General features: G+C 52.5%; 12 protein-coding genes across 12 annotated transcripts; 4 read left to right on the forward strand and 8 right to left on the reverse strand.

Moving 5' to 3' along the window:
* Window positions 1-1,053: 1,053 nt before the first annotated feature.
* On the reverse strand, window positions 1,054-2,244 carry J4E84_001692 (uncharacterized protein; the record flags this gene model as incomplete). The annotated part of the gene is made up of 1 exon (XM_049384323.1): window positions 1,054-2,244. One exon carries the CDS (start codon window positions 2,242-2,244, stop codon window positions 1,054-1,056), a length of 1,191 nt encoding a protein of 396 aa, XP_049247679.1.
* A 1,218-nt stretch (window positions 2,245-3,462) lies between these two features.
* On the forward strand, window positions 3,463-4,606 carry J4E84_001693 (uncharacterized protein; the record flags this gene model as incomplete). The annotated part of the gene is made up of 2 exons (XM_049384324.1): window positions 3,463-3,537; window positions 3,590-4,606. 2 exons carry the CDS (start codon window positions 3,463-3,465, stop codon window positions 4,604-4,606), a joined length of 1,092 nt encoding a protein of 363 aa, XP_049247680.1.
* A 254-nt stretch (window positions 4,607-4,860) lies between these two features.
* On the forward strand, window positions 4,861-5,331 carry J4E84_001694 (uncharacterized protein; the record flags this gene model as incomplete). Its single annotated transcript, XM_049384325.1, has 1 exon — window positions 4,861-5,331. One exon carries the CDS (start codon window positions 4,861-4,863, stop codon window positions 5,329-5,331), a length of 471 nt encoding a protein of 156 aa, XP_049247681.1.
* A 978-nt stretch (window positions 5,332-6,309) lies between these two features.
* On the forward strand, window positions 6,310-6,861 carry J4E84_001695 (uncharacterized protein; the record flags this gene model as incomplete). Its single annotated transcript, XM_049384326.1, has 1 exon — window positions 6,310-6,861. The coding sequence occupies one exon, from the start codon at window positions 6,310-6,312 to the stop codon at window positions 6,859-6,861; it is 552 nt and encodes a 183-aa protein (XP_049247682.1).
* Window positions 6,862-7,115: 254 nt separating this feature from the next.
* On the reverse strand, window positions 7,116-7,836 carry J4E84_001696 (uncharacterized protein; the record flags this gene model as incomplete). Its single annotated transcript, XM_049384327.1, has 3 exons — window positions 7,116-7,296; window positions 7,405-7,486; window positions 7,536-7,836. The coding sequence occupies 3 exons, from the start codon at window positions 7,834-7,836 to the stop codon at window positions 7,116-7,118; spliced, it is 564 nt and encodes a 187-aa protein (XP_049247683.1).
* A 910-nt stretch (window positions 7,837-8,746) lies between these two features.
* J4E84_001697 (uncharacterized protein) lies at window positions 8,747-9,542 on the reverse strand (the record flags this gene model as incomplete). The annotated part of the gene is made up of 3 exons (XM_049384328.1): window positions 8,747-9,027; window positions 9,097-9,468; window positions 9,515-9,542. The coding sequence occupies 3 exons, from the start codon at window positions 9,540-9,542 to the stop codon at window positions 8,747-8,749; spliced, it is 681 nt and encodes a 226-aa protein (XP_049247684.1).
* A 639-nt stretch (window positions 9,543-10,181) lies between these two features.
* Window positions 10,182-10,851, reverse strand: J4E84_001698 (uncharacterized protein; the record flags this gene model as incomplete). Its single annotated transcript, XM_049384329.1, has 2 exons — window positions 10,182-10,754; window positions 10,819-10,851. 2 exons carry the CDS (start codon window positions 10,849-10,851, stop codon window positions 10,182-10,184), a joined length of 606 nt encoding a protein of 201 aa, XP_049247685.1.
* Window positions 10,852-11,292: 441 nt separating this feature from the next.
* On the reverse strand, window positions 11,293-12,961 carry J4E84_001699 (uncharacterized protein; the record flags this gene model as incomplete). Its single annotated transcript, XM_049384330.1, has 3 exons — window positions 11,293-12,236; window positions 12,304-12,859; window positions 12,905-12,961. The coding sequence occupies 3 exons, from the start codon at window positions 12,959-12,961 to the stop codon at window positions 11,293-11,295; spliced, it is 1,557 nt and encodes a 518-aa protein (XP_049247686.1).
* Window positions 12,962-13,822: 861 nt separating this feature from the next.
* On the reverse strand, window positions 13,823-14,792 carry J4E84_001700 (uncharacterized protein; the record flags this gene model as incomplete). The annotated part of the gene is made up of 3 exons (XM_049384331.1): window positions 13,823-13,928; window positions 13,983-14,589; window positions 14,774-14,792. The coding sequence occupies 3 exons, from the start codon at window positions 14,790-14,792 to the stop codon at window positions 13,823-13,825; spliced, it is 732 nt and encodes a 243-aa protein (XP_049247687.1).
* A 328-nt stretch (window positions 14,793-15,120) lies between these two features.
* J4E84_001701 (uncharacterized protein) lies at window positions 15,121-16,380 on the reverse strand (the record flags this gene model as incomplete). Its single annotated transcript, XM_049384332.1, has 3 exons — window positions 15,121-15,264; window positions 15,320-16,056; window positions 16,104-16,380. The coding sequence occupies 3 exons, from the start codon at window positions 16,378-16,380 to the stop codon at window positions 15,121-15,123; spliced, it is 1,158 nt and encodes a 385-aa protein (XP_049247688.1).
* Window positions 16,381-17,500: 1,120 nt separating this feature from the next.
* J4E84_001702 (uncharacterized protein) lies at window positions 17,501-18,133 on the forward strand (the record flags this gene model as incomplete). The annotated part of the gene is made up of 1 exon (XM_049384333.1): window positions 17,501-18,133. The coding sequence occupies one exon, from the start codon at window positions 17,501-17,503 to the stop codon at window positions 18,131-18,133; it is 633 nt and encodes a 210-aa protein (XP_049247689.1).
* Window positions 18,134-19,170: 1,037 nt separating this feature from the next.
* J4E84_001703 (uncharacterized protein) lies at window positions 19,171-21,251 on the reverse strand (the record flags this gene model as incomplete). The annotated part of the gene is made up of 6 exons (XM_049384334.1): window positions 19,171-19,292; window positions 19,357-19,746; window positions 19,795-20,113; window positions 20,166-20,188; window positions 20,818-21,027; window positions 21,098-21,251. 6 exons carry the CDS (start codon window positions 21,249-21,251, stop codon window positions 19,171-19,173), a joined length of 1,218 nt encoding a protein of 405 aa, XP_049247690.1.
* Between the last annotated feature and the right edge of the window lie 421 nt (window positions 21,252-21,672).

Here is a 21,672-nt window from a genome sequence, read left to right on the forward strand (position 1 = left end):
TTCTTGGTCATGAGACGTGTCCATAGCGAGCATCAGCATTCTCACAGGGCAATAATATCAGTAAGATGTTATCGGTTGGCAAAATAACCCGATCATGTAATCTACAACCTCATGCTTTGTATAAGAATGCCTCACTGTGAGCTCGAGAATCATCTTCTCTCCAACCAATTCTTCTCCTAAATCCACAAATTATCCCTCTCCTCGACGCCAAAACTTCCCACTATCTTCAACATGCAGCTCTCAACTACCTTCCTTGCCCTCGCTTCTGTATTCGTCGCATCCAGCGCCGCACAGGGTACCCTCTCATTCACGATCTCGACGTGCGCCGCCTGCAGCACCGCATCCGGATGTCTGATTGAGGGCTCAACCAACCTCCCCGCCAACAGGTGCATCAGCATCTACGACGGCAACAAGAGTCTCATCATTACCGAAGCTGCTAACCCCAACTGCAAGAGTAAGTTCCTATACCAGGAATACGACTTCGCTAATCTTTGCCGATAGTCAATCTGCACACATCTTTCGACTGCACAGATGAAGCCCCAGAGGTGTTCGGCGAAGTCGGTGTTTGTGAGGCGTATGGCCCTAAGAACTCGTACAAGATCACCTGCTAGACGATCATGAGGAGTCGATAGGGTTGAACATGGCGGGTGACATCGGTAGATGGTAGCCGGCAACGGCAGTGGTGGATATCAAATCACAGTCTTTACCGCTAGAACCTTTGCTTATTAAATAGAACAACGCTGCTTCTTGTTGGTTCAACACGTAACGAGAGTGTGCCGGACTCATTCAAATCATACTTTACGCACTATTTCGGCCTTGTTCGAATGCCCAGTGACGATGAAGAGTTGAGAAAATGTGATTATAATGCTACTTTGGGCATATAAGCCCCGCCACCCGCTCACCGGCGAGGAAGTTATCAAACAGTTAAAACCCAGTAGTGATAAGTCCCTATGAAATGATCAGAGATTCTGCATCTCAACAAGAGACTGCAGAGTTCTCCTCATGGACACTCGATCGCGCAGGAAGTTCCCTGTCAGCTTGCAAGCCATTCATCTATGCGCCTCCGCCAACCTCCACCAGAATTTTGACCTGGTTGTCCTTGTCGTTGATGAGGCTCTTGAAGCCCTTCTCTTCAACTTCGGTAAGAGCAATTCTCTGGGTGATCATCTCTTTCGGGTCCATGTCTCCCCTGCTCAGTGCATCAATCACTTCCTGGAAGTCGCCAATCTCATAAGTCGCAATGCCCATGTACGTCCTCTCTTTGAAGTTGAAGTCGTTGGTGAAAATGGTGCAAGGCTTCTCCCATATGGCAATGTTGACGATGCAGCCTCGAGCGCGGGTGGCATGTACGGCCTGATTGAGAGCAGCCTGGACGCCGGCACAGTCGTAGACTACATGTACACCCTTACCTCCGGTGAGTTCGCGACAGCGCTTGGCAAGGTCTTCCTTGGTGGGGTCGATGATGTAGTGCGCTCCGAACTTTCTCGCAAACTCCTGTCTCTTTCTGCTCACTTCTGAGACGATGATCCGATCGCAGCCTTTCGCCTTCAGAGCTAGGATTGTTGATATACCGATGGGCCCACCCCCCAGCACCAATGCGACGTTGTCTTTCTTAAAAGGACTGATCTTGACTGCGTGCCAGCCGACAGCGAGGGGCTCAACGAGCGCACCAATCTCGAGTGGAACATTGTCAGGGAGATGATACAGAGTAGAGGTCGGAACGACGATGTGATCTGCAAGACCACCGCCCCAACCAGACAGGCCGATGAAGCCGTTGGACCAGCAGCAATTTTGCAGACCTTCCTCGCAGGCGCCGCAGGTGTCGTCGTAGATGATGGGCTGAATGACAACTCTGTCGCCGGCTTTGTAGTCAGTAACACCCTCGCCAACTTCCTCTACTGTGCCACTGAATTCATGGCCGAAGGTTAGTGGAACCGTTTCGCCGGTGATTGGGTGGGGCGTGGTAGGGCAGAGATTCGCGCCACCTAGGTGCTCAGCTATGGAGCGCATGTTCGTCATTCGAGTACATACCCAAATATTCGTGGAGGTATAAAGCAACGTCAGTTTCGCTGTCTCACTTTCTGTAATTGGGTCCTTACCTGATCCGCAAATTCCCACCCATGCCGGTTTCACTTTGACTTGCCCTGCTTTGACTTGGGGTATCGGAATCCTCTCGTATCGCAGGTCATGTTGCCCATGGAACCGCAGCGCGTTCATCGAGTTGTCATCTGCCGCGGCGGCCATTATGATCGAATTGGGTTCACACTATTAGAAGCGTATATGAGAGTGACTTGAAAGATGGCGGAGGACAAGAGAAGGACAGAAGTACTTGGTCAAGGTGGCGCAGGTAGTTTGGCTCCTTCCATGGCCGACAAACAGACGTCGCGCTCATTCCCCGGACTCGGTCAGTCCGTTGGCTTCGGTCTGTTCCTACTGGCAAGCGCATGTGTGCACCTGCTGCCCAAGATCACGGAATGCCCAAAAGGGTAAGCCTCCGGTTCATCACCCCGCATTCACGATGCGGGGTACCAGGTGGCATGGCAAATGGCCGGAAGCTTGACAACGCGAACCGATTTGCACTGGAGGGACCAAGTTCTGGACGAGTTCATCCATATCAGCTCGGCTCATGCGCATGCCATTGTAGCAGTATAAGAGCCGCGTGCCACTGAGGACTAGCTTGGTGCACCCGCGTACACAATCCTGGATTCTCAGCATATCCTACTGCATGCGCACTCATTGGTCGACGCTGCACGGAAAGGCAACAAAAAACAAACTCTGGATACACCTACCGATGACCTACCGATGAGAGATGAAGTGCGAGGCCCGGGTTATGACGTCGGCAACTAAAGCATGACGCTCGGCACTCGGAACAGCTACGTCGTCGTACTTTCCCCGTTTGGATCGAGCTCGGAAAATCTGTCATCGCCTTCGCTGAATTCGCCGGCGCTCGAATGCGACATTCTTACAACACGATATCTGGACAACGAAGATGACAGGAGCTATACAAGCGCATTGACGAAATCCACTGTAATTCGGTACGGTCGGAACGACCAGACGCGTATAGTGTGGATTAGCCAGCGCGACATGGCATGGTTTGCGATCTAGCCCTCGAAACCGTTGGCAGAACTCCGATGTGACGGTTAAAGTCGCGATCATTGACGCGTCAGTGACGGTCAAGAAAAAGGTACAATGCGCGCCATAGCGACAACGCGCTCGTGGCTGTAGGCCTACCCAATCAGGGAGCCGCAGGAGCCTCAACGGCGGGTACCCTCTCGTTCCCGTCCACTGTTATGACCTCACTGGACGAGACGCAATGGTGACCATGGGCCGACTCTAACAGCTGGCGGGGGATTGACCGATGCTTGAAATACGTGTGCATGCCCCTCAACACCTGCCCCTCCATCATCTCTCTCACCTCCCCAACAACATTTCCCATACTCCAATTCAAACCCAAACGCAACGATGCCCTACCCAGAGACCACCGACGCCTTCGCGGTGACCGACATCAAGAACTGGAGCACATTCAAGCGCCAGGAGGTTAGTCAATAAGCCAATCTTCCAATTGATAGCTGTACTGACATTTTCCCAGCTTCCCCTCAAGAAGTTTGAGGAGTACGACGTCGACATTGCCATTGACGCTTGCGGTGTCTGCGCTTCAGATGTCCACACCATCACTGGAGGATGGGGCGAGGAACTCCCTCTACCCCTCTGCGTAGGACACGAGGTTATCGGCAAGGTCGTCAAGGTCGGTGACAAGGTCACCCGAGTCAAGGTTGGAGACCGCGCCGGTATTGGTGCTCAGATTGGCGCCGACCTCACTTGCGACCAATGCAAGAACGACCAGGAGAACTACTGCCCCAACCAAGTCGACACATACGGTGCTAAGCACAACGACGGCACTGTCGCACAGGGTGGATACTCCAGCCATATTCGTGGCCACGAGTACTTTGTCTTCAAGATCCCAGACAACCTCGACACTGCCCTCGCAGCGCCCATGCTGTGCGCTGGTCTCACCACATACTCGCCCTTGAAGAGGTTAGGAGCCGGCCCCGGCAAGAAGGTCGGTATCATCGGACTCGGAGGACTTGGCCACTTCGGTGTCCTTTGGTCGGTAGCTATGGGCGCCGACACCTATGTCATCTCGCACTCTCCCAACAAGAAGGAGGACGCGATGAAGATGGGTGCTAAGGACTTCATTGTCACCAAGGACAAGGGCTGGGCTGAGCCATGGAAGTTCCAGTTCGACTTCGTCATCAACACGGCTGATGCGACTGACAAGTTCGATCTCTCGGAATACTTCTCCATCCTCAAGGTCAACGGTACCTTCCACATGGTCGGCTTCCCTGACAACCCGCTCCCTGCCATGCCCGCCCAGATCTTCGCACCCAACGGCTGCTACATGGGCGCGTCCCACATCGGAAACAGGCCCGAGATGGAGGAGATGTTCCAGCTTGCATCCAAGCAGAACATCAAGAGTTGGGTACAGGAGATCCAGCTCAGCGAAGAGGGCATCAAGGAGGCAGTCGAACGCGTGTACAAGAACGACAACGTCAAGTACAGGCTCACCCTTACTGGCTTCGACAAGGTCTTCGGCAAGAGGGCTTAGATGGCTGCAAGAGCAGTGTGGTTGCCTTCTAGTACATAATAGATATCTATGAATAATGATGAATTTTGACGAAACTATTGCGCACTTGGTGTCGTCATTCCTGCCCATCGCGCGCGCTCGCCCCACCAGATCTCAGCGCGTCGCGTAGCTTTCGCCGGCGGGGATTATCCTGCCCCAACACCACAAACACACCACCCTCACCTACTCCACGGTGCTCTTTCAACTCCCCCTCAAACCCCGATTAACTCTCCGCGATGCCGTCGGTACCGATCCATCTCCCTTGCTCCTCCGCAACATCCTCTCGCGCCGAGAACCCCCTTCCGCAGCTCCTCCACACGCCCTCGGGCCTGGCCCTCATCGAAATCCAGGGCACAATCCACTTCCCCCCGCCTGCAGCCTCCGTGGCCTCCACACAAGTCGGCAAACTCGTCTTCCCACACTACAATCCCGCCATCAACGACCCGAGCGACACGAAATGGATGAAGCGCGTCTACATGTACGTCGGCAAAGGCCAGCGCATGACGGGCGAGTGCAAGAAGCTGCCCAAACCGCTTGGTGTCATGCGCAAGCGGGAGAAGACGGATGTCGAGGATGTGGAGATGAGTGGGCTTGGGGACGAGGATGGTGCGAAAGATGAGGAGCTGGAGATTGTCGAGGTGGTGAAGTACAAGATTGTGTTTTCGGCGCGTCCGGAACCTATTAGTGGCGTCGCTGAGGTGGATTGAGGAGAGGGAGGATATGAAGATGCTGTTGCTCGAGTGCGAAAGCCGGGACGACCACTCGCGGTACGCGCATAGCCTTCGAACGATCGCCCAACGAGCAAGAGCAAGCCTACACACACGCGACGAGCCTCATATCATACACGCGAGCCGGTGACCGGATGGAGTGCCGGTGTCGCAAAGTCGCGAAACAATGGAATACCATACTGCCACACTTCGCGCTTAGACTTTAGGATAGCGACCAGACCGACTATTCAGACTTCGAGAAAGACTTCCGAGCAAGCCTCTGTTGTACGCGATATGAGCTGTACCCGGATTTACAGGCTCGGTCGGCAATCCCTGCATCGGCTGCAGTCACAAGGATCGGGCGTTAGCCACTTGGACACCAGCATATTGATTAAGCAATTTGGCGTCGCACAAGCATATTGCAGTTCAGCATCGCTCCCGGGTTTTGGTGCTCGCTTGTCGCCCTAGGGTACTTTAACCACTTTACGCGGCGACCACGGTCCGAATCATATCCAGCATGAGCACTATATCTGGCATCATGTGGTAGCGTTCTGGAATGAGGATGGAAGATATATGGTAGCAGAATCGTACTTCAAAATGGTCTATCTTCGAGAAGACAAGCAATCGGCTATCCACCTGAAGCACTTGCCCTACCATACCTCATCATGCGTTGCTCGATCACGTCTCTGCTAGCCCTGCTAGCTAGCACTACTCATGCGGCTGTAGGAGATTGGCAGCAGTGTATGCTCATCACAAAGTAGTTAGGATTCATTTGCTAATTGAAGACCAGGTGGTGGTACGAACTGGTCTGGAGAAACAGCATGCAACTCGAGTGCTGGCTGCGTCAAGATCAAGTGAGAGACGGAATCGCATCATTGCCTCGCGCATCAATGCTAACCTTCCAGTGACTACTATTCTCAATGCCAGCCGGGCGCGGCACCCGCACCTGTGCCCACGTCTACGCCTGGGCCCTCCACTATGTCCACTATGCCAATACCAACATCTACAACAATCTCACCAAGTGCACCAACCACCACCAGCACCCCCGCAGGCACCGGCCCAGGCAAGACACTCCAAAGCGGCTACTACTGGATCCGCGGAGTCGCAGCCCCCAACTTCCACAAATACTTCCAAACGAACCCCCTCTACTCGACGGGCCCCGCCCTCCTCGGCGACTACACAACCGCAGGCCAGTTCCAGGTCGTCAGCGGCCAGCTAGTTCAACTCGTCTCCGCACCTGGCGAACCTGTCAAACTTCTTTACGCCGTAGTGTCTGAGGAGCGCTCGATCAACGGAATGTCGCTTGCTGTCAGCTTCTCGGAGAGCAAGAATACGTATGGTACGTTTGCGTGGGGTGGCGATGATCTTCAGTGGAGTGTTGCGGGTGTTAATCGGCCGAATAAGAGTGCGTGGTATGTGTGCACTGGGCAGAAGTTGTACATCAATTTGGGGAATTACTTGTATCAGACGCCGAGTGGGTGTGCGGATCAGACTGTGCATTATTATAACGATAAGACGGCGAACAACTAAAGCATGTGGTTCAAGGACTTGGACGGCAGAGTAAAGAAGAATTGGGAATGAAATAGATCAAATGAGTTGAGTAAACTACTGATCACAACATGAAGATCATCACTCCTAAGAGCACATGATCAATTCAGTCGAACCTCCATATACCATTCCAGTACCATCTTGACGATGTCAGACATCTACACATACCAATGTAGTATCTTTCCCGTCTATCAGAACCCTTTCTTCCCCCGAGTCTTCCCCGATGCAGATCCCGCCTAGCAGAGATAGCCAACAAGATCACCAACGGTAGCGCAGTTGCCAATGAGAGGGTAGTCGCACTGGCTACCATCATTACCAGGCTGGCAGCGGAAGTACTGGCAGGTAGAGCCGTAGGGACCGCCAAGCTGGCGGGCGACGTCGGTGAATGGGTTTCCGTTGAGAGAGGAGAGGTTGTACCTGCCTGGTGTTAGTACTGGAGCTGAGATGGCTTGAAGCGAGTACGTGAAGAAGTGGTAAAGGCGAGCAAAAGGAAAAGCATAGGTGAAGGAAAGATGATTGACATACCAGATCTTGCGATTCTCCTTGGCCCAGTTGAACTCGTACTGATAGCACGTCTGCCAATCCGCTGGCTTGCGAGCGACCTTGACTATTTGCATACATCAGTAACGCCCCTCACCTCAGCACGTTGGACTTACCAGAGTGTCCACAGCTATCCATGAGAACAGGAACAGTGGTGATATACTTCTGTCCCGCAGCGAGTTTGACTTCTTGTGTATCCTTGCCGCTCATGGGACCGCAGGTCTCGCCTTGGCCCTTGCGCGATCCAGGCTCTGCGGCGACACCTTGGCGGACCCAGACGTCGAAGTTGCAGTTGTTGTTGAGGATCATGCCGATGGAGGAAGGGTTGGCGTCGGCGGCTGGGTTGGGGATGGCGGTGGCATGGGTGAGGGAGAGGATCGAGAGGAGGGCCAGGAGGAGGACGGTGATGGTCCACATGTTGATCAGGCTTCTTGAGTTGGTGAGAAGCTTGGGGCGTGTGTATGGCCTGGTTATTGCAGATATTGGGAGGATGAAGATGTTTGAGAAGAGGGGGATTGCTCGTCGAGGAATGCGATCAAAATGGGAAGAAGTAGAGGATAGGAAAGATCGATGGAGCAGCAGGGCGAGCACTTTATAAGCCTCATGCTTCCTCTTTAGCGGCGTCTTCTGAGCAGCACCGGTCGATGTGCGGAAATGATGCCAGGCCTAGAATCCAGGACGGTGAGGGTTGAGTTTGTTTGCAGTCGAATCAAGACATGTTGTGCTATATGGGTGGTCGAGACACATTAGCGGTCAAACAGATAGCCAAGGAGCTGATCTCGTCGAGGCCAGGCGATGCAAACAGGCTGGCATCAACGGGGTACTTTACGGCTGTGTGGCGGGGAAACTGCGGAAGGTGATACATGATTTGTGTGTCATATCTAGGTCAGTGTAGGACCGAGGAGAGAGTGTATAAGATCACTACGCCAGAGTGCGGCGGGGAGAAACGTCTAGTGGGTTGAGAAACCCAGAGAACTATGCGTGCTTGTTGTACTCAATTTGCTTCGAAGATAAGATGGGTCATGCTCGGAGTGCTTCTCACCTCAGAGTAGACTTTAAGTATTTAGTACAGTTCATGGAAGCAGAGATTGAGCACTGCCGGGGGTGATGTTCGACATTGACAACTAAAGTAGATGTGCATGAATGTGTATGATTGACTAAGATCAGAAGCACACCGAAGTGTTTCGCAACATGTCTATCTATCGCATATCTTGCATTCGCCAAATGCCATACAATAGCCCTCTGATATCCAATCTATATAGTCTGTGTACGCTCGATCAGAAACTCCGACTCCAAGTCAACAACGACCCTCATAACCACCAAATACCTACTCCAGCCTGCCACAGAGCACCCCGACAACACTACCGATAGTATCACAGACTGGCTGGATCGGCCAGTCACATCCATGGACCGGGTCTTTACCGTATTGTCCAGGTGCGCAGTGAACGAAAGGGCATGTAGGGCCGAAGCCAGCGAGGTAGCGCTCAACGTCCTGGAAAGGCGCACCGTCTTCGGCAGAAAGGTTGTACCACATACGGCCGTCATGGGGGTCCAAGGAGTACTCGATCTGGTAGACGTTGCGATCCTCGGGATGGTAGGCGACCTTGACTGGGTATGTATTAGCAGGAGCGATTGAAAGTAATGAGGAAGATTAGGAGATGAACAGGAAATACGTACTGTTGTGACCACACTGGTTCAGCTGGCACGGGAAGGGCGCCTTGTACCGATGGCCTGGTAGTACTTCCACCATCTGGGTCTCCCCAGCATTGGCGCAGGGCTCTCCAAAGGAGTTGTTGGCGGCGATAGACAGACGAGCCCAGACTGAAAAGGGACAGTGGTTTCGAATTTCACCTCGAATTTGAGGAATGTCTGGGTCGCCCAGGCCGATCCAACTAGGTATAGATATAGACGCCATCGATGAGCCGGGTTCGATCAGTGAGGGCATGAAGTGTTCTTTGGGGAAGACATGGCTCCAGTCCTTGGACATGTCTTGAGTCTTGAGATCGGTTGGGGCGGCGTTGGTGAGCACAGTAAGGACGCCGAGCGCAACTGTCCACGATTAGCTAAGACTTGAAGACTTCATAAGGCATCTTACCAGCGAGGTAACTGGAGGAATACATCATGTCGATGACGGGTAGATCTGAGAGGATCTAGGAGATCTGATATGGGGGAAAGGGGAGATAAGATCGAGTACTGTATATAGTGATGGCTTTCGGAAGAAAATGCCGATCAGGGAAGTCAGGGCTGGTGTACGGGAGAAGGAACGAAGAAGTTCGCAGTTTATATGCGCCCATGGGTGTACGCTACTGGCGCTGTTACAGCGCGCTCTTACCGGCGTGGCGATCAAAGACCCAGGTGACTCTTGCGATAATCACACGTGTGATGCAGCAGGCGGTGTTAGCTGGCGAAATGACGATGAAGAGCCAAGGAACTGAGAGCGTTCGTCGTATAACTGAGTGAGCAGGAAACGGAAGGCGATAAAGGCCATTTTGAGTGAGGTAAAGAGCACGTTCGTTGATCACGGGTGACGAGTTGGTCTCGAATATTGGGTGTTTGTTTGATAGTCCCCGCAAGCGGAGTGTTCCGTGAGCAAGTTACCAGCCTCTTGGCAATACCACACCTTGATGTGGCCATGAGGCCTCGAAGGTCAGCCCGCCGATGACGCGCTTGAGTGGATCGTTTACCTGCACATAACATCGCGCCACGAGGAATTCATCGATGGAGTTGGTGACAGGACTGCGCCCAGGCCCAGGCAAGCTCTATCACAACATAGTCTTCGCGGCATTCCATCCCGCAGCCCAATGCCAAAGCCTCGCATCTACTGTCTTGCCCTGTTGATCGTACTTGACCAAGCGGTCGTACAGCTCGTCAATTGGCACCACGACCCTCTCGATGAACTCGCCGTCATCCAGCGCCTGCTCGGGCTCCGCGTCGCCTTCTTTCAAGTTGACTTCCACCATGGCCAATTGCATATTTGCAGTGCTTAGACCAGGGTCGGAAACGATGGTCGGGCTGATGAATGCTAGCTTGCCCTTGTATCCAGTCTCTTCGTGTAGCTCTCGTACGCTGGCCTCGCTAGGTGACTCCTTCTCGTCAACTAGACCGGCGGGAAGCTCGACGCAGACGGCATTGACGGGCGGGCGGTACTGCAGGATGATGATGGTGGAAGGTGGGCGCGAGGGGTGGCGAATGATCGTGGTGATGGCAACGGCGTCGACGCCTGCCTTACCTCGAGTCTTGCGTGCCGCGGCTTCCCATACGCGGTCTTTGCCAGTTTGATCCTGCCATGAGATCTTCTGGAACTCGATCCACTTTGCCTCGCTGGCAGGAAGTGGCTGTGAAGGCAGACATACAACGTCAGTCCATATTTCACGTGTATATCGTGCAGTCAGAACTTACCTCGACCTTGACGATCTTTGGATCTTGTGGCATGTTGTAGGCTGCGTAGAGTGGTGCGCGGGTGTGGAAGGTGCGTGGTAGAGGGCTGTGTTGTACCGTTGAATTGCGCAGTCGCAATATTCCCCGGGAGCTGAGTTTGGCGGAGATTGGTGTTTGTTTCGTGAATAGAGAAAGTGGGTGTCTGTGCATCGGTGGTGACTGTTGATGTCAAGCTGCCGCGATTGTGGACGCTGACGTAGGAGATTCGGAGCTAAGGCAACCCCCGCGTCACGCTATCGCGAGGTCACGTGGGCGCGCTGATTCGACACTTCCAAGGTTGTGGTTCTCGTATCAGCCATTCTTCTTATCCAAGAGAATGTTTCGTGGACCGTCAGAATTAGGGTGGAGTAGTATGAAGTCTAGGTACCTTCCTATGGAATATAGAGACCCGTATACTATCACAGGGCATTATTGCGCTGCCGCGTGCCAACCCCTCTAAGCAGGCGTCTTCCTTACATCCGTCAACTTAACCATCAGCGGACTCTTCTCCCAAGTATTATACGCCTTCAATCCTTTGAACTCATCCTTCGGGTCCCAAAGCGGCGCCCCATCCGCAAACTCAACATCAAAGTTCCACAAAAACGCACCCAGAATCAGCCTCAACTCGACATACGTCAGATTCCTGCCAATGCACCCTCTCGGTCCGGTCGAGAAAGGTTGCGCCGCTTTCTTAGCGTCGCCAGCAAATTGTGCTTTGGACTCTGGGGTGTCGAGGAAGCGTTCGGGGATGAAAGTGTCCGGTTGCGCAAAGTTGGCAGCTGAGTGTGATGCGCCCCAGGAACTGACGCAGACTGAGGTGTTCTCGGGTACGGCGTGGCCGTCGATTAGTGAACCGCCTTTGGGCACTGTGCGCAAGAGACCAACGGGTACTGGAGGGAAGATGCGAAGGCCCTCCTCGATGCAAGCGTTCATGTATGGTAGGCTGCCCAAGACGTCCATGTTGATGTCCTCTTCAGTCTTGACCGCGCTTCTCAACTCGTCTTTCAACTTCTTGAAGATGACCGGGTTTCTCAGAAGATAGTTCGTCAGTCCACAGAGCTCCGTTGCGGTAGTCTCACTGCCCGCCACGATGAAGAGAGCTGCGTTCATAATCACCTCGTCGTCGCTGACCTCGTTCTTCTTCTCTCGTTGTTTAAGAATGTACCAGATGAAGTCGCGGTGATCATTGTCTTTTTGGTTCAGTCTCTTCACAGTCTTCTCAGTCGAGTTGCGCAGATGGCGGAAACGGCGTTCGCGGACGACAGTGGGTATGCACCACATGAGGAATTTCTGTGCGAGTGACCCGGGTTTGGCAAAGCGGCGAGTTGCTTGTTCAATCGCGCCGGATTTGATGGCTTCGTAGATTAGGACTACCCAGTTTGCGGACTCAGAACCTTCGCCTGAAAAGATCTGTCAGTACAGGCTAAGAGTGTATACTACAACAACCCTTGTGTGGGCGGTATGTACCTTCGCGTAGACATCCAAACGGCTCGCCAAAACTGAGATCGCCAATGATGTCAAAGGTGCAGAAGTTGAACCATGAAACCATGTTCGCGGCTTCACCCTTATGCGCCTTTTCCCTCAGTCTATCCACAAACAGGTTCACATATCCCTTCAAGATGTACTGTTGTTCAAGCAAAGCCTGCTTGCTGAACGCATGAGCTAGCGCTCTCCTCTGCCTCGCATGGTGGATATCCGGTGCCATGGTCAGGTTTGTCGCGCCTGGTATCGCTTCTACGGCACCCACGTGAATGGGATCTTTGTCCATGTTCGCAAGCCCGACTCGATGTCCGTAAATGTCGTCCCAAGCTTTTGCTGTGTTGAAGGAAAGCTCATTGGGCATGACGCGCACTACGGGCCCGTATTTGTCGTGGTGAACCTTGTAGTCAAAGGCGATACGGCCACGTAACAGGGAGATTATCGAGGGAATGGGCGAAATGCGCCATAACAGCGGGCCAGGATATCTGGCAAGAGGGTGAAGTGTGAGGTTGTAGATTGCCGTCAAGACTACGTACGCGACGAACTGGACTTATCAGATCAATGTCAAGGGGAGAGCTGAAAGACGTACTGCAGCGGGTGCCCAGATCGCGATCAGGCGAACGCGATCCTCGTCTACGAAACCCATGGTGAGGTTCGGTCTCTATTCAGTCGTTCTTCTAACGAAGAGTCGGAAAGAACAGAAAGCAACAACCAAGCTGGCACGAATGAAGTAAGGCTGACCAAAAAACGAACCGCACGACGATTGAGATATACCAAAGCCGACCGATCCCTGTGACCATGACGCTACATGCACTACAACGCGTAGTCATCCATCGCTGCCATAGCGGCAGCAGCTCGCCAAAGCATATCCGACGCCATGTATGCAGAGCTGTCAAGAAGACTTGCCAAAAGCGTCTGACAATTCTAGCCGACTAACCGCGAGGCTATGGAAACCAGATTGTCGTGTTCCACAGCATCTGTCATTCCACTGAGGCGTCTTTGCAGACATTGCCGCCATGCAAAAAGTGATCACGCCTTCTGTGAGAAGGGCAAACTTCCATGGTTGGGGTTGGATATGCTTTAGCGTGATGCAGCGTGGGCGCCCCGCCTGCCCGCATGTTGACCCCGCGCAGGTTTCCACAGTCGGGGCTAGCGAATGAGCGTATGGCCGATGTATGCGACTCGCGCATGGCAATGGCATGATCAGGCTTGAATCGTGAGCGTAGCACAGTAAGCAAGACGAATTGCATTCTATTGGTAAGGACTGGTCCGGACGGAGTCGCCTGTAGCGTGGTCGAAGTGCCATGCGCGCTCGTTCTTGCGTCGTGCTCGGTCTGACAATCTTGATTGCCTAGCGGAAATCAAGCTCGCATGTGAGATATCTGTGCAACTTGAGAGGCAGTGTGCGTCGTGTCACCACTGCCAGAGAGTATCATGTCTCGTGAAGTTCGATATGGTAGGCAGTCTTGACAAGCTGTCAGCTATGAACGCGTGTGATCTTCGCGGGTCATGTCTCGTGTAATGTGACGGGCGGTGTTATGACCCCTAGGCCACTGGCAGCTTTTACAGCATCGAACCAGATGTTACCCATGTGAAAGTAACCGGAATAGGACCTGATACGATTAGCAAGCGTGCTTCTACGCCACAAGTAATCGTGGAACACCCACGGATGCACCCCGTCAACCAATTCCTCGGGTAGGACGATGCTGTGATCGACAACCGCAACTTTGAAGCCCTGATCGAGCTTCTTCTTCACAACCGCAGGCACGGCGTCATTGAACTTCCTGATGTTTTCCTGCGCCTGTGTATCTGCTCCTTGTATGATCTTCGCAACCAGCACCGCAGCGTCCGGGCACACGTCCAGCACGTCGTCTAACAGCGCTGCTAGACGCTTCGGCGCATCTGCCCACTTCTCTTCTGTGGTTTCGGGTCGAGCGAGATCGTTCGTGCCAATATGCAACAAGACGACATTCGGTCGCATCTGAAGTCCAGCTTTCATCAGGCCCTGAAGCTCGCTGATTGTGGCCCCTGGATGCCCCTCGTTGTCATTGTTGGGCATGAGTCCAGAGCGCTGCGTGCCGACAAAGTTCACCGACGCGTAGCGCGCACGTATAAGCGCGTGGACTAATTGTGCGCGGTATCCATCTGTCCCGTTGTCTTGACCCGGCTGGCCACCCCAAGTTATCGAGTCGCCGAGCGGAAGTATGCGTAGTGGGAGGTTGAGGTTCGCGCCTGGTCGTTTGTGGGGGAAGCTTGACATCAGCAGCAGGATCACTATGGAGATGTTAGCACCATACAATGAAGACCCAGGTGTCCAACATGGGCAGCATCTTGGAGTGCCAATGCGACAACTGTAGCTGAGTCTAACGCGCCCGGACCTTGGAACGCTGATGCGACGCACCTATGCAGAAAAAGGCCACTACGCCCAGGCCCTTCAGAACCAGCTTGTTTCGCGGACCTCCCGCAGATGGGAGCATCGGAGGATATCGAGACTGTTCATCAGTCGTCTAGATGGTGCTGCTTCAATGGCATTGTGGGGGCGCAGCAAACAGGAGTCCAACTGAGACCGACGGCTAGCGTCATAGCTCTAGCAATTGACCGACCTTGCGCTAATTATAAGCAGTGAGATTTTGGCTGAGAGTCGCGCAGATCAAACAGGAATATATTGAAACTCCAAGTCGTGTTCGCCAATGGAGATGGCGCGGGGGCCCGGGCAGCCACGAGCTTGGAAGGCCCACTTGCCGGACCCTTAAGGTCCCTAAACACTGATAGCACACACGCTCCTCCAAGGTTTCCTTCACGCCATCAGGGTATCACTTTCGCTTTCCTCATGCGATCGAACGCAGTCGTCCACGTTTCCTTCGTTCCAATCTCCTCCGTGTATCCAACCTCGTGCGAAGCTTCCATGCTCATCTGGCGGTCGAAGTCGAACATCGTCATGATGAAGTACTAATACTGGTCAGCTACTGCACGCGTACACGACGCAACCACATTTCCGACGTACCTGGAATCCCGGATGCGTGATATCGCTATCGACGCTTCCTTTCTTAAGATTGTGCTTCTTCTCCAGCTCCTCCCACTGCTTCTTGTGCGCGTCAATGTACGCGCCCGGCTGTGGTGAGCCCTCTCCAGGACCAGTGCCCTTCAGACCGAAGTAATCGCAAATTACCGGCCACTTGCCGCTCCAGCTATCTTCCTGACCGCCCACGTTAAAGCTTTGCGACGCGGTCTTCTCTGGGTTCAAAGACGCGTGAATGGAAAAGTGCGCGACCATGTCTTGTGGGGATTCATTGTATTTGTTCACCCACGACTTCTCGGTACCAGGGAATGGGCACTTTGCGCCTTCGCCCTCAACAGATCGATATAGCGAGAGGTATAATGCCAGTGTTTGCGCAAGGCAGTATGCGTTGTTGTTTGGCACGAAACCAATGATGTTGTCTGGCCGCACTTCGCACCAGCTCCAGTTCTTCCCTTTGGAGATGCGTTTCAAGCAATCAATTTGGTTGTAGTAAAAAAGCTGGGAAAGATACGGTTCGGGTATCGGTGGCAGCGTCTCCTTGAGTGGTAGGTCGTTTGCGAATGGGAACTTGTCCAACATCTGGCAACCGTAGATCTTGGTTCCCGTCGGAAGCAGTACGTATGATAGCTTGGAGGACAGATGATCGATCGCAGTCACGGCACGCTCCAACATCGCTTCGTTGGTCTTGCACTCGGCTTCTGGTTCATCGATCTGCTTGTATGCTTGGTCATGTCAGACCCTGGAATTCCTTCTAACAGTTGTTACTTACAATAGAAGTACACTTGAGTCACGGTCTCAACATCTTTGACCTTTTCTTTGATCTGCTTCTCGAGCTCTTCTTGTGTTCCCTTGACCAGATCGACACCGGACACAATTTGCAGTCTTGGGTCGTCAGGCCAGAGAGCCATCTCACGTGTCAGCGGCCGATTGACCATAGCTGTAACTCTGGAGAAAGCATCCTTGGAAGGGTATCCGTTCAAGATGGCATTGACGATGGCCCATCCCGAGATGCCAGAAGCACCATAAATCAACGCGTGATTTCCCATGATCTATATATGAGTTGTACGTCAATAGAGAGTATCCAAGGGTATGCGCAGTGTAAGGCTGGACGCAATAATGCGACGCGTGAGGGCCGCATCCTCGTATTTGTATCTTAGACCTATACTACCACATCGGAACCAGCCCGCATTATCTTAGTGTACTATCATTGGACAAGCCAGCTATGCTACTGCATGCCAGTACCTGCTGCGTGGGCTGAGGAAGCTCATGCGGAGAACAATATCCAACAGGTGCCTGACGAGCTCCTTCCCCGCAGCGTCATCCGCCATGACTCGCCCCCTGACAGTCCTTCGGCTACAGTCCCGGCGACTTGCAATAATGACCATGACTGATGCAACGCATGCTCGTATGCGATGCGAAGGCACTCCAGATGTTCAAGGGTTGATACGGGCTCGAAGCATCGTGAGCTCTGTGGCTGGGGGAAAGCGCTAATGAGGCTAGCGCGCCGGAACCCTCGATCGGCCTTCTTGTCTTCCAAGGCTGGTAGTTCCTCTGTCACCACCATGATCTGGTCGCAGTGCCCTTGACCCCAATCACATCGCAGCGATGCGAGTAATTTAACGATTAGAGTTTGAAGTACGCGCAAACATGAACAAGTGTTGCTGTACATCAGACTCGCAAATGCTTTCCGCGCTGCAAGCCGTCCGCCTCCGCATTTGGCACCTTTGAAGCATCGCGTTTTCGAAGAACCCAATGGTCATTTCCAACTAACTCTTCATCGGTAGTCCCAGGTTCGTGCATAATTCCTGCAATTGAATTGAAGGACGTTATTGGCGAGTATATGCCACCTTGGTTACTTCTTCAACGTACGCCATACATCTGTAAGGCGTGATGTCTCATCGTTACCTTGATACCACTGCATCATGGTTGAGCTTTACCTTTGCTTTACCGCCCCTTCTTCGCAGCTGTCAGTATGTTATCGCCCATTGACCGACGGTGTCCTTTCGCTACATTTCTTTACCGCTTCTTGGCCAACATCTAGCTTTACCCGAGTAGCACTCCGAACTATAAAGCGACACCCTCCACGGGTCTTCTGATTAGCTTATTACAATTACATTGCAATATTCAATCATCCCTGGGACCGTAATCCGAATCTAGGAGCTCAATATGGCATTAAAGAAGCAAGTCTCAACAGACTCGGAGGGCAAGACCAAGAGCAGAATTGCGACTACACCGGTGGATCGTCTGCGAGTAGCGGTACGTAACCTCATCGAACATTCATTGCCAGATGACGTGGCTGAAGTGACTACACAGAAGCAACAACTCCAGTGCTCCAACAACGCGCAAACAAAGTTGCATACCATGTTCGAGGAAATGATGCAAGAGCTTGAAGATACAAAGAACAAACTTGAGACAACTGAAGAAGAGCTGGAATCTACTAAGGATAAACTGGACTCGACTCAGGATGAGCTGAACGATACCAAGGAAGAGCTGGAGTCAAGTCAGGACGAACTGGAAACGACAAAGGATGAGCTGGACGAGACTAAAGTAAAGCTGAATGCGGCAAATCTTCTAGCTCAAAACAACCATAAGTCCTGGAAAACCGCACACGACGACTATCGACGGACCAAGAGCATATTGAAATCGCAGAGGCAGACAAACGAGGACCTCGAAACCAAACTGGCGTTCGAAAGAAAGAAGGCGAAGAAGAACGAGACCGCCCAGATAAAGCTCGAGCAGCTCAAAAGCCAGTGGTCGTCACTCTCACATATGCTCGGTAATGAAGATACCAAACTCTAGGTGGGCGGCATGTTGGGTGTTAGTGGGTTGAGTCATTGGCTCCAGGAACATGGATTGATATGGAGTGAAGGATTGCAAACGAGTTTGTGTTTTGCGACTGTGTTTTTGGGACTGTTTTCTTTTTGCGTCATACTGAATCCTGACGCTATCTGCTGTATCCTACTTCAATGGTCACAATGCTACAGGAGATAGGTAGTGCGTAACCAACCCTATGGGTTGAGTCTCTTTTGCAAAAAGGGTTTGAATATACTGAGACAGTACAATTGAGAAATGTGCTCCTCTCCTCGTGCCACATCTTAGTGCAGATTGCACCAATACCCCTTCGCCTCCGTGATAGGCACTCCGGTGATACTTCTGTCTTTCAACTTCCCCGCATCACATGTATCCCACCTACGTTCCCGTTAGCCCAGTCTACCTTGCCACATCTTCTACGCAACAGGACCTACTGCGAGAAGTCACACCCACACGCCTCAGACACCGTTGCTGATAGCGCTTTGCCCGTGATCCCATAACAAGCATCACCGTAGATGACTTGGGTCTTGCCGCCTTGTAGGTAGATGGTGCCGCAAATGGGAGGCCCGGGTGCAGTAGGCGCCGCAGTTGCGGAGATGGCGAGAGTTGAAAGGAACGTAATACTAGTAAGGTGCATGTTGAAAAAGCTACAGGCGGAGGAGCCTTGCTTAGATCGGCTTTTCTAGTTCCCAGGCGATGATGGGCAAGATGAACCTTCTTGGAATGGAGAATTTGTTTGCATAGACGTAGTATTTATGTGAAACCGATCTCGGCGTTTACATGCGCTGTGATATGTGACGTGTGGGGGCAGATGTAAGATCTCGCCTTTCGATCATATGCGGGTGCTCTATTACAAGGTACGTACGTGAACGAGCGTCTTCGGTGGCGCATAACGCGTGTTGAGAGAGAGGGTTCTTACCTGCATGGTCTGCATGTAAGCGCGTAACTCGTTAGTCACAGATACGAGTGAGCACACCACTGAGACCAATCCTAGAGTATACACTTTGTTTTTTTTCTATGTACTTCTAACCAACCCAGTCGATCTCCTTCTCGTACTGCCAGAAAGCACCTGTCTTGTTCTGAATGTCGTGGATCGCGAGCATTACGGGGGTTTGAGCGCCTTCTTCTACAGTCCTCGTTCCGTTGCCTAGATTTGGTGTATAGAGTCAGTACATGTCTCACATGGTGCACACGAGAAAAAGTTTGCTTACCCTTTGTCATGTCCGTGTTGACATAACCTGGGCAGCAGGTATTGATCAATACCTTGCTTCCCTTCTCCTTCTCTTGTCTGGCCAGCGCCCGTGTGCCTCCAATTAATCCTGCCTTGCTCACAGCATACCCGGCACTAGGGAAGCCAGCGTCCTTCTCCTTGCCAGCTTCGACAGCAGCAACAAAGTCCTTCATGATGCTTGTGACATCTTCTTCGGTCTTGGAGGCGAGGAAGCGGTTGCGAACTTCTTCGGAGTATTTGTTGAGCTTGCCAGCCATGCTGCCGAGGTTCACGATGCGACCGGTGGGTTTGAGGAGGGGGAGGAAGGTGTGGCACGCCTCGAGCGTCTTGTAGTAGTTGCAGTCGAGGGTTGTCTTGACGAGGTCGGCATCTAATCATGTTAGGGACGACGGATAGCACATTGGAAGGAGATACTTACTGAAGCCGTCCAACGCGATACCAGCGTTGTTGATGACAAAGTCAATGCCGTCCCCATGAGCCTGCTTCAAGTGGTCCGCAAGAGTCTTGATGCTGCTGCTGCTTGTGATGTCAAGCAGATGGAACTTGATCTCAGAGAGACCGCCGTCGGCCTTCAATGCCTTGGCCTGCTTCAATGCCGCATCTTGCTCCAAATCCTTAACGGCAGCTTCTCCTCTGCCCTGATCGCGAGCCGTCAGATAGATCAGAAAGGGTCCGTTGTTGAGCGGCGACTTGGGGTACTGCAGAGCGAGCTGCTGCACGATGGCGCGTCCGATGCCCTGTCAATGTTAGTTTGGTACTCCCGAAGATGCTGTGGACGTGTGTAGGTACCTTGTTCGCGCCGGTGACGACTCCTACTCTGCTGTATGACATGATTGTTTGTGTGCTTCAATTGATCGGTGTTTCGTGGAAGAAAGAGGGGAGTGATATGCTGAAGTATCTTCCCCACATTGTACCATTAATCATCATCGAAAGAGCTTCGCTGTTCGGACTTAGCAAGGTCGATACGTCACTAATCATCGGTGGATCCAGATGTCCCGGCCACCTGCGGGCATCGTGCGGCACCAAAGACGCTATTCCGGATAGGGCTAACACTGCCGCGGCCACGCTCTCTCGATTTCGCTGTCTGCCTGCGGATGTTCACTACACCACACCTGCATGAACCAGCTCAGCACTCTTGATTACTGATTGAACCGAGCCTTGACAAACTTTCCATTAACTCCATGGTTTTCTACGGCGCGGTTGTCATCCCTAGCAACTTGCATACACAGCCCTCGGCCATCCGTAACCTCTAACACAGACACGGTAGATGGATCGTCTGGTAATTGCTGCATGTCCTTCCACTCGGCGTATCGCTCCCCGTCTGCAAGTACAAATCGTAGTAACTCGCTTCAGCCGATTTGCATACGAGGAAGTTCAGCTCTAGGCCGCATGTTAGCACCGCCGACAATGAGCCGAACATGGCTCCTTCCTGAGTACTTACGTCGTCCATAGCTACTGCTCTGCACAGTGATGATAGTATCACCCTCCAATCCCCACGCCGTAGTCTCCCCAGTGGCTCCCCAGACCAACGGCTTGTAGCTTGTCGATGCGGTCGCAATGTTCAGATACTGGGTTGTCTTTTTCGATTGGATGCTGCCACCGATGGTAAATTCGTCAGCTGCGGTTTCGGGTCCCAGCACAGGGATTGATGCTATACGTGTTATTAACAAGATTCTGGAAAAGTAATAAAGCTGAATGTCAAGAGAAGGAAATCAGCATACCATTCTTAGCGCTTGCTTGCAGGTATAGATGGTAAATTGGGTCCCGAACGCCACGTATCTTGCCTACGGTTGCTGCAGCGCTCTGAGCATTCTCAACCGGCGCAGCGAGTGCGCCCGATGTTACCAACAAGATATGGGCGAAGAACGACAACATCGCGAAGAAGAATCTGAAGCTTCAATATGCAAGACTGGGACTCGATTCAGTCCCTAGGTCTCTTTATAAGTGATCGCATCTTTACATCACATGATCCCAGTCTGCAATATAGCAGATTAATTACGGTCGCGTCACGCGTAGAGATGTTTACCACCGGATATAACGCATCTGCATCCCTGTCGTTCTACAGCTATCGAAAGGAACCACCGAGATAGGCACAACATTGTGCATTTGGTACAATCTGAACATTGCCCGGACTGAAGAAGTCAGGACGCGATACTGGAGGGACGCGCTAACACTTTGGGTTAGCGCGGAACGCGAAGGTCATTTACTTGGCATCTAGGCAGTCGCCCCCCGTCTCACCTGCAACCACCTACCATTATCGACTCAAACTTTTGTCCTACAGTGCTCGGGCTGTACA

Source organism: Alternaria hordeiaustralica, assembly GCF_023758085.1.
Source record: "Alternaria hordeiaustralica strain BMP 2776 chromosome Unknown scaffold_2, whole genome shotgun sequence".
NCBI lineage: Eukaryota > Fungi > Ascomycota > Dothideomycetes > Pleosporales > Pleosporaceae > Alternaria > Alternaria hordeiaustralica.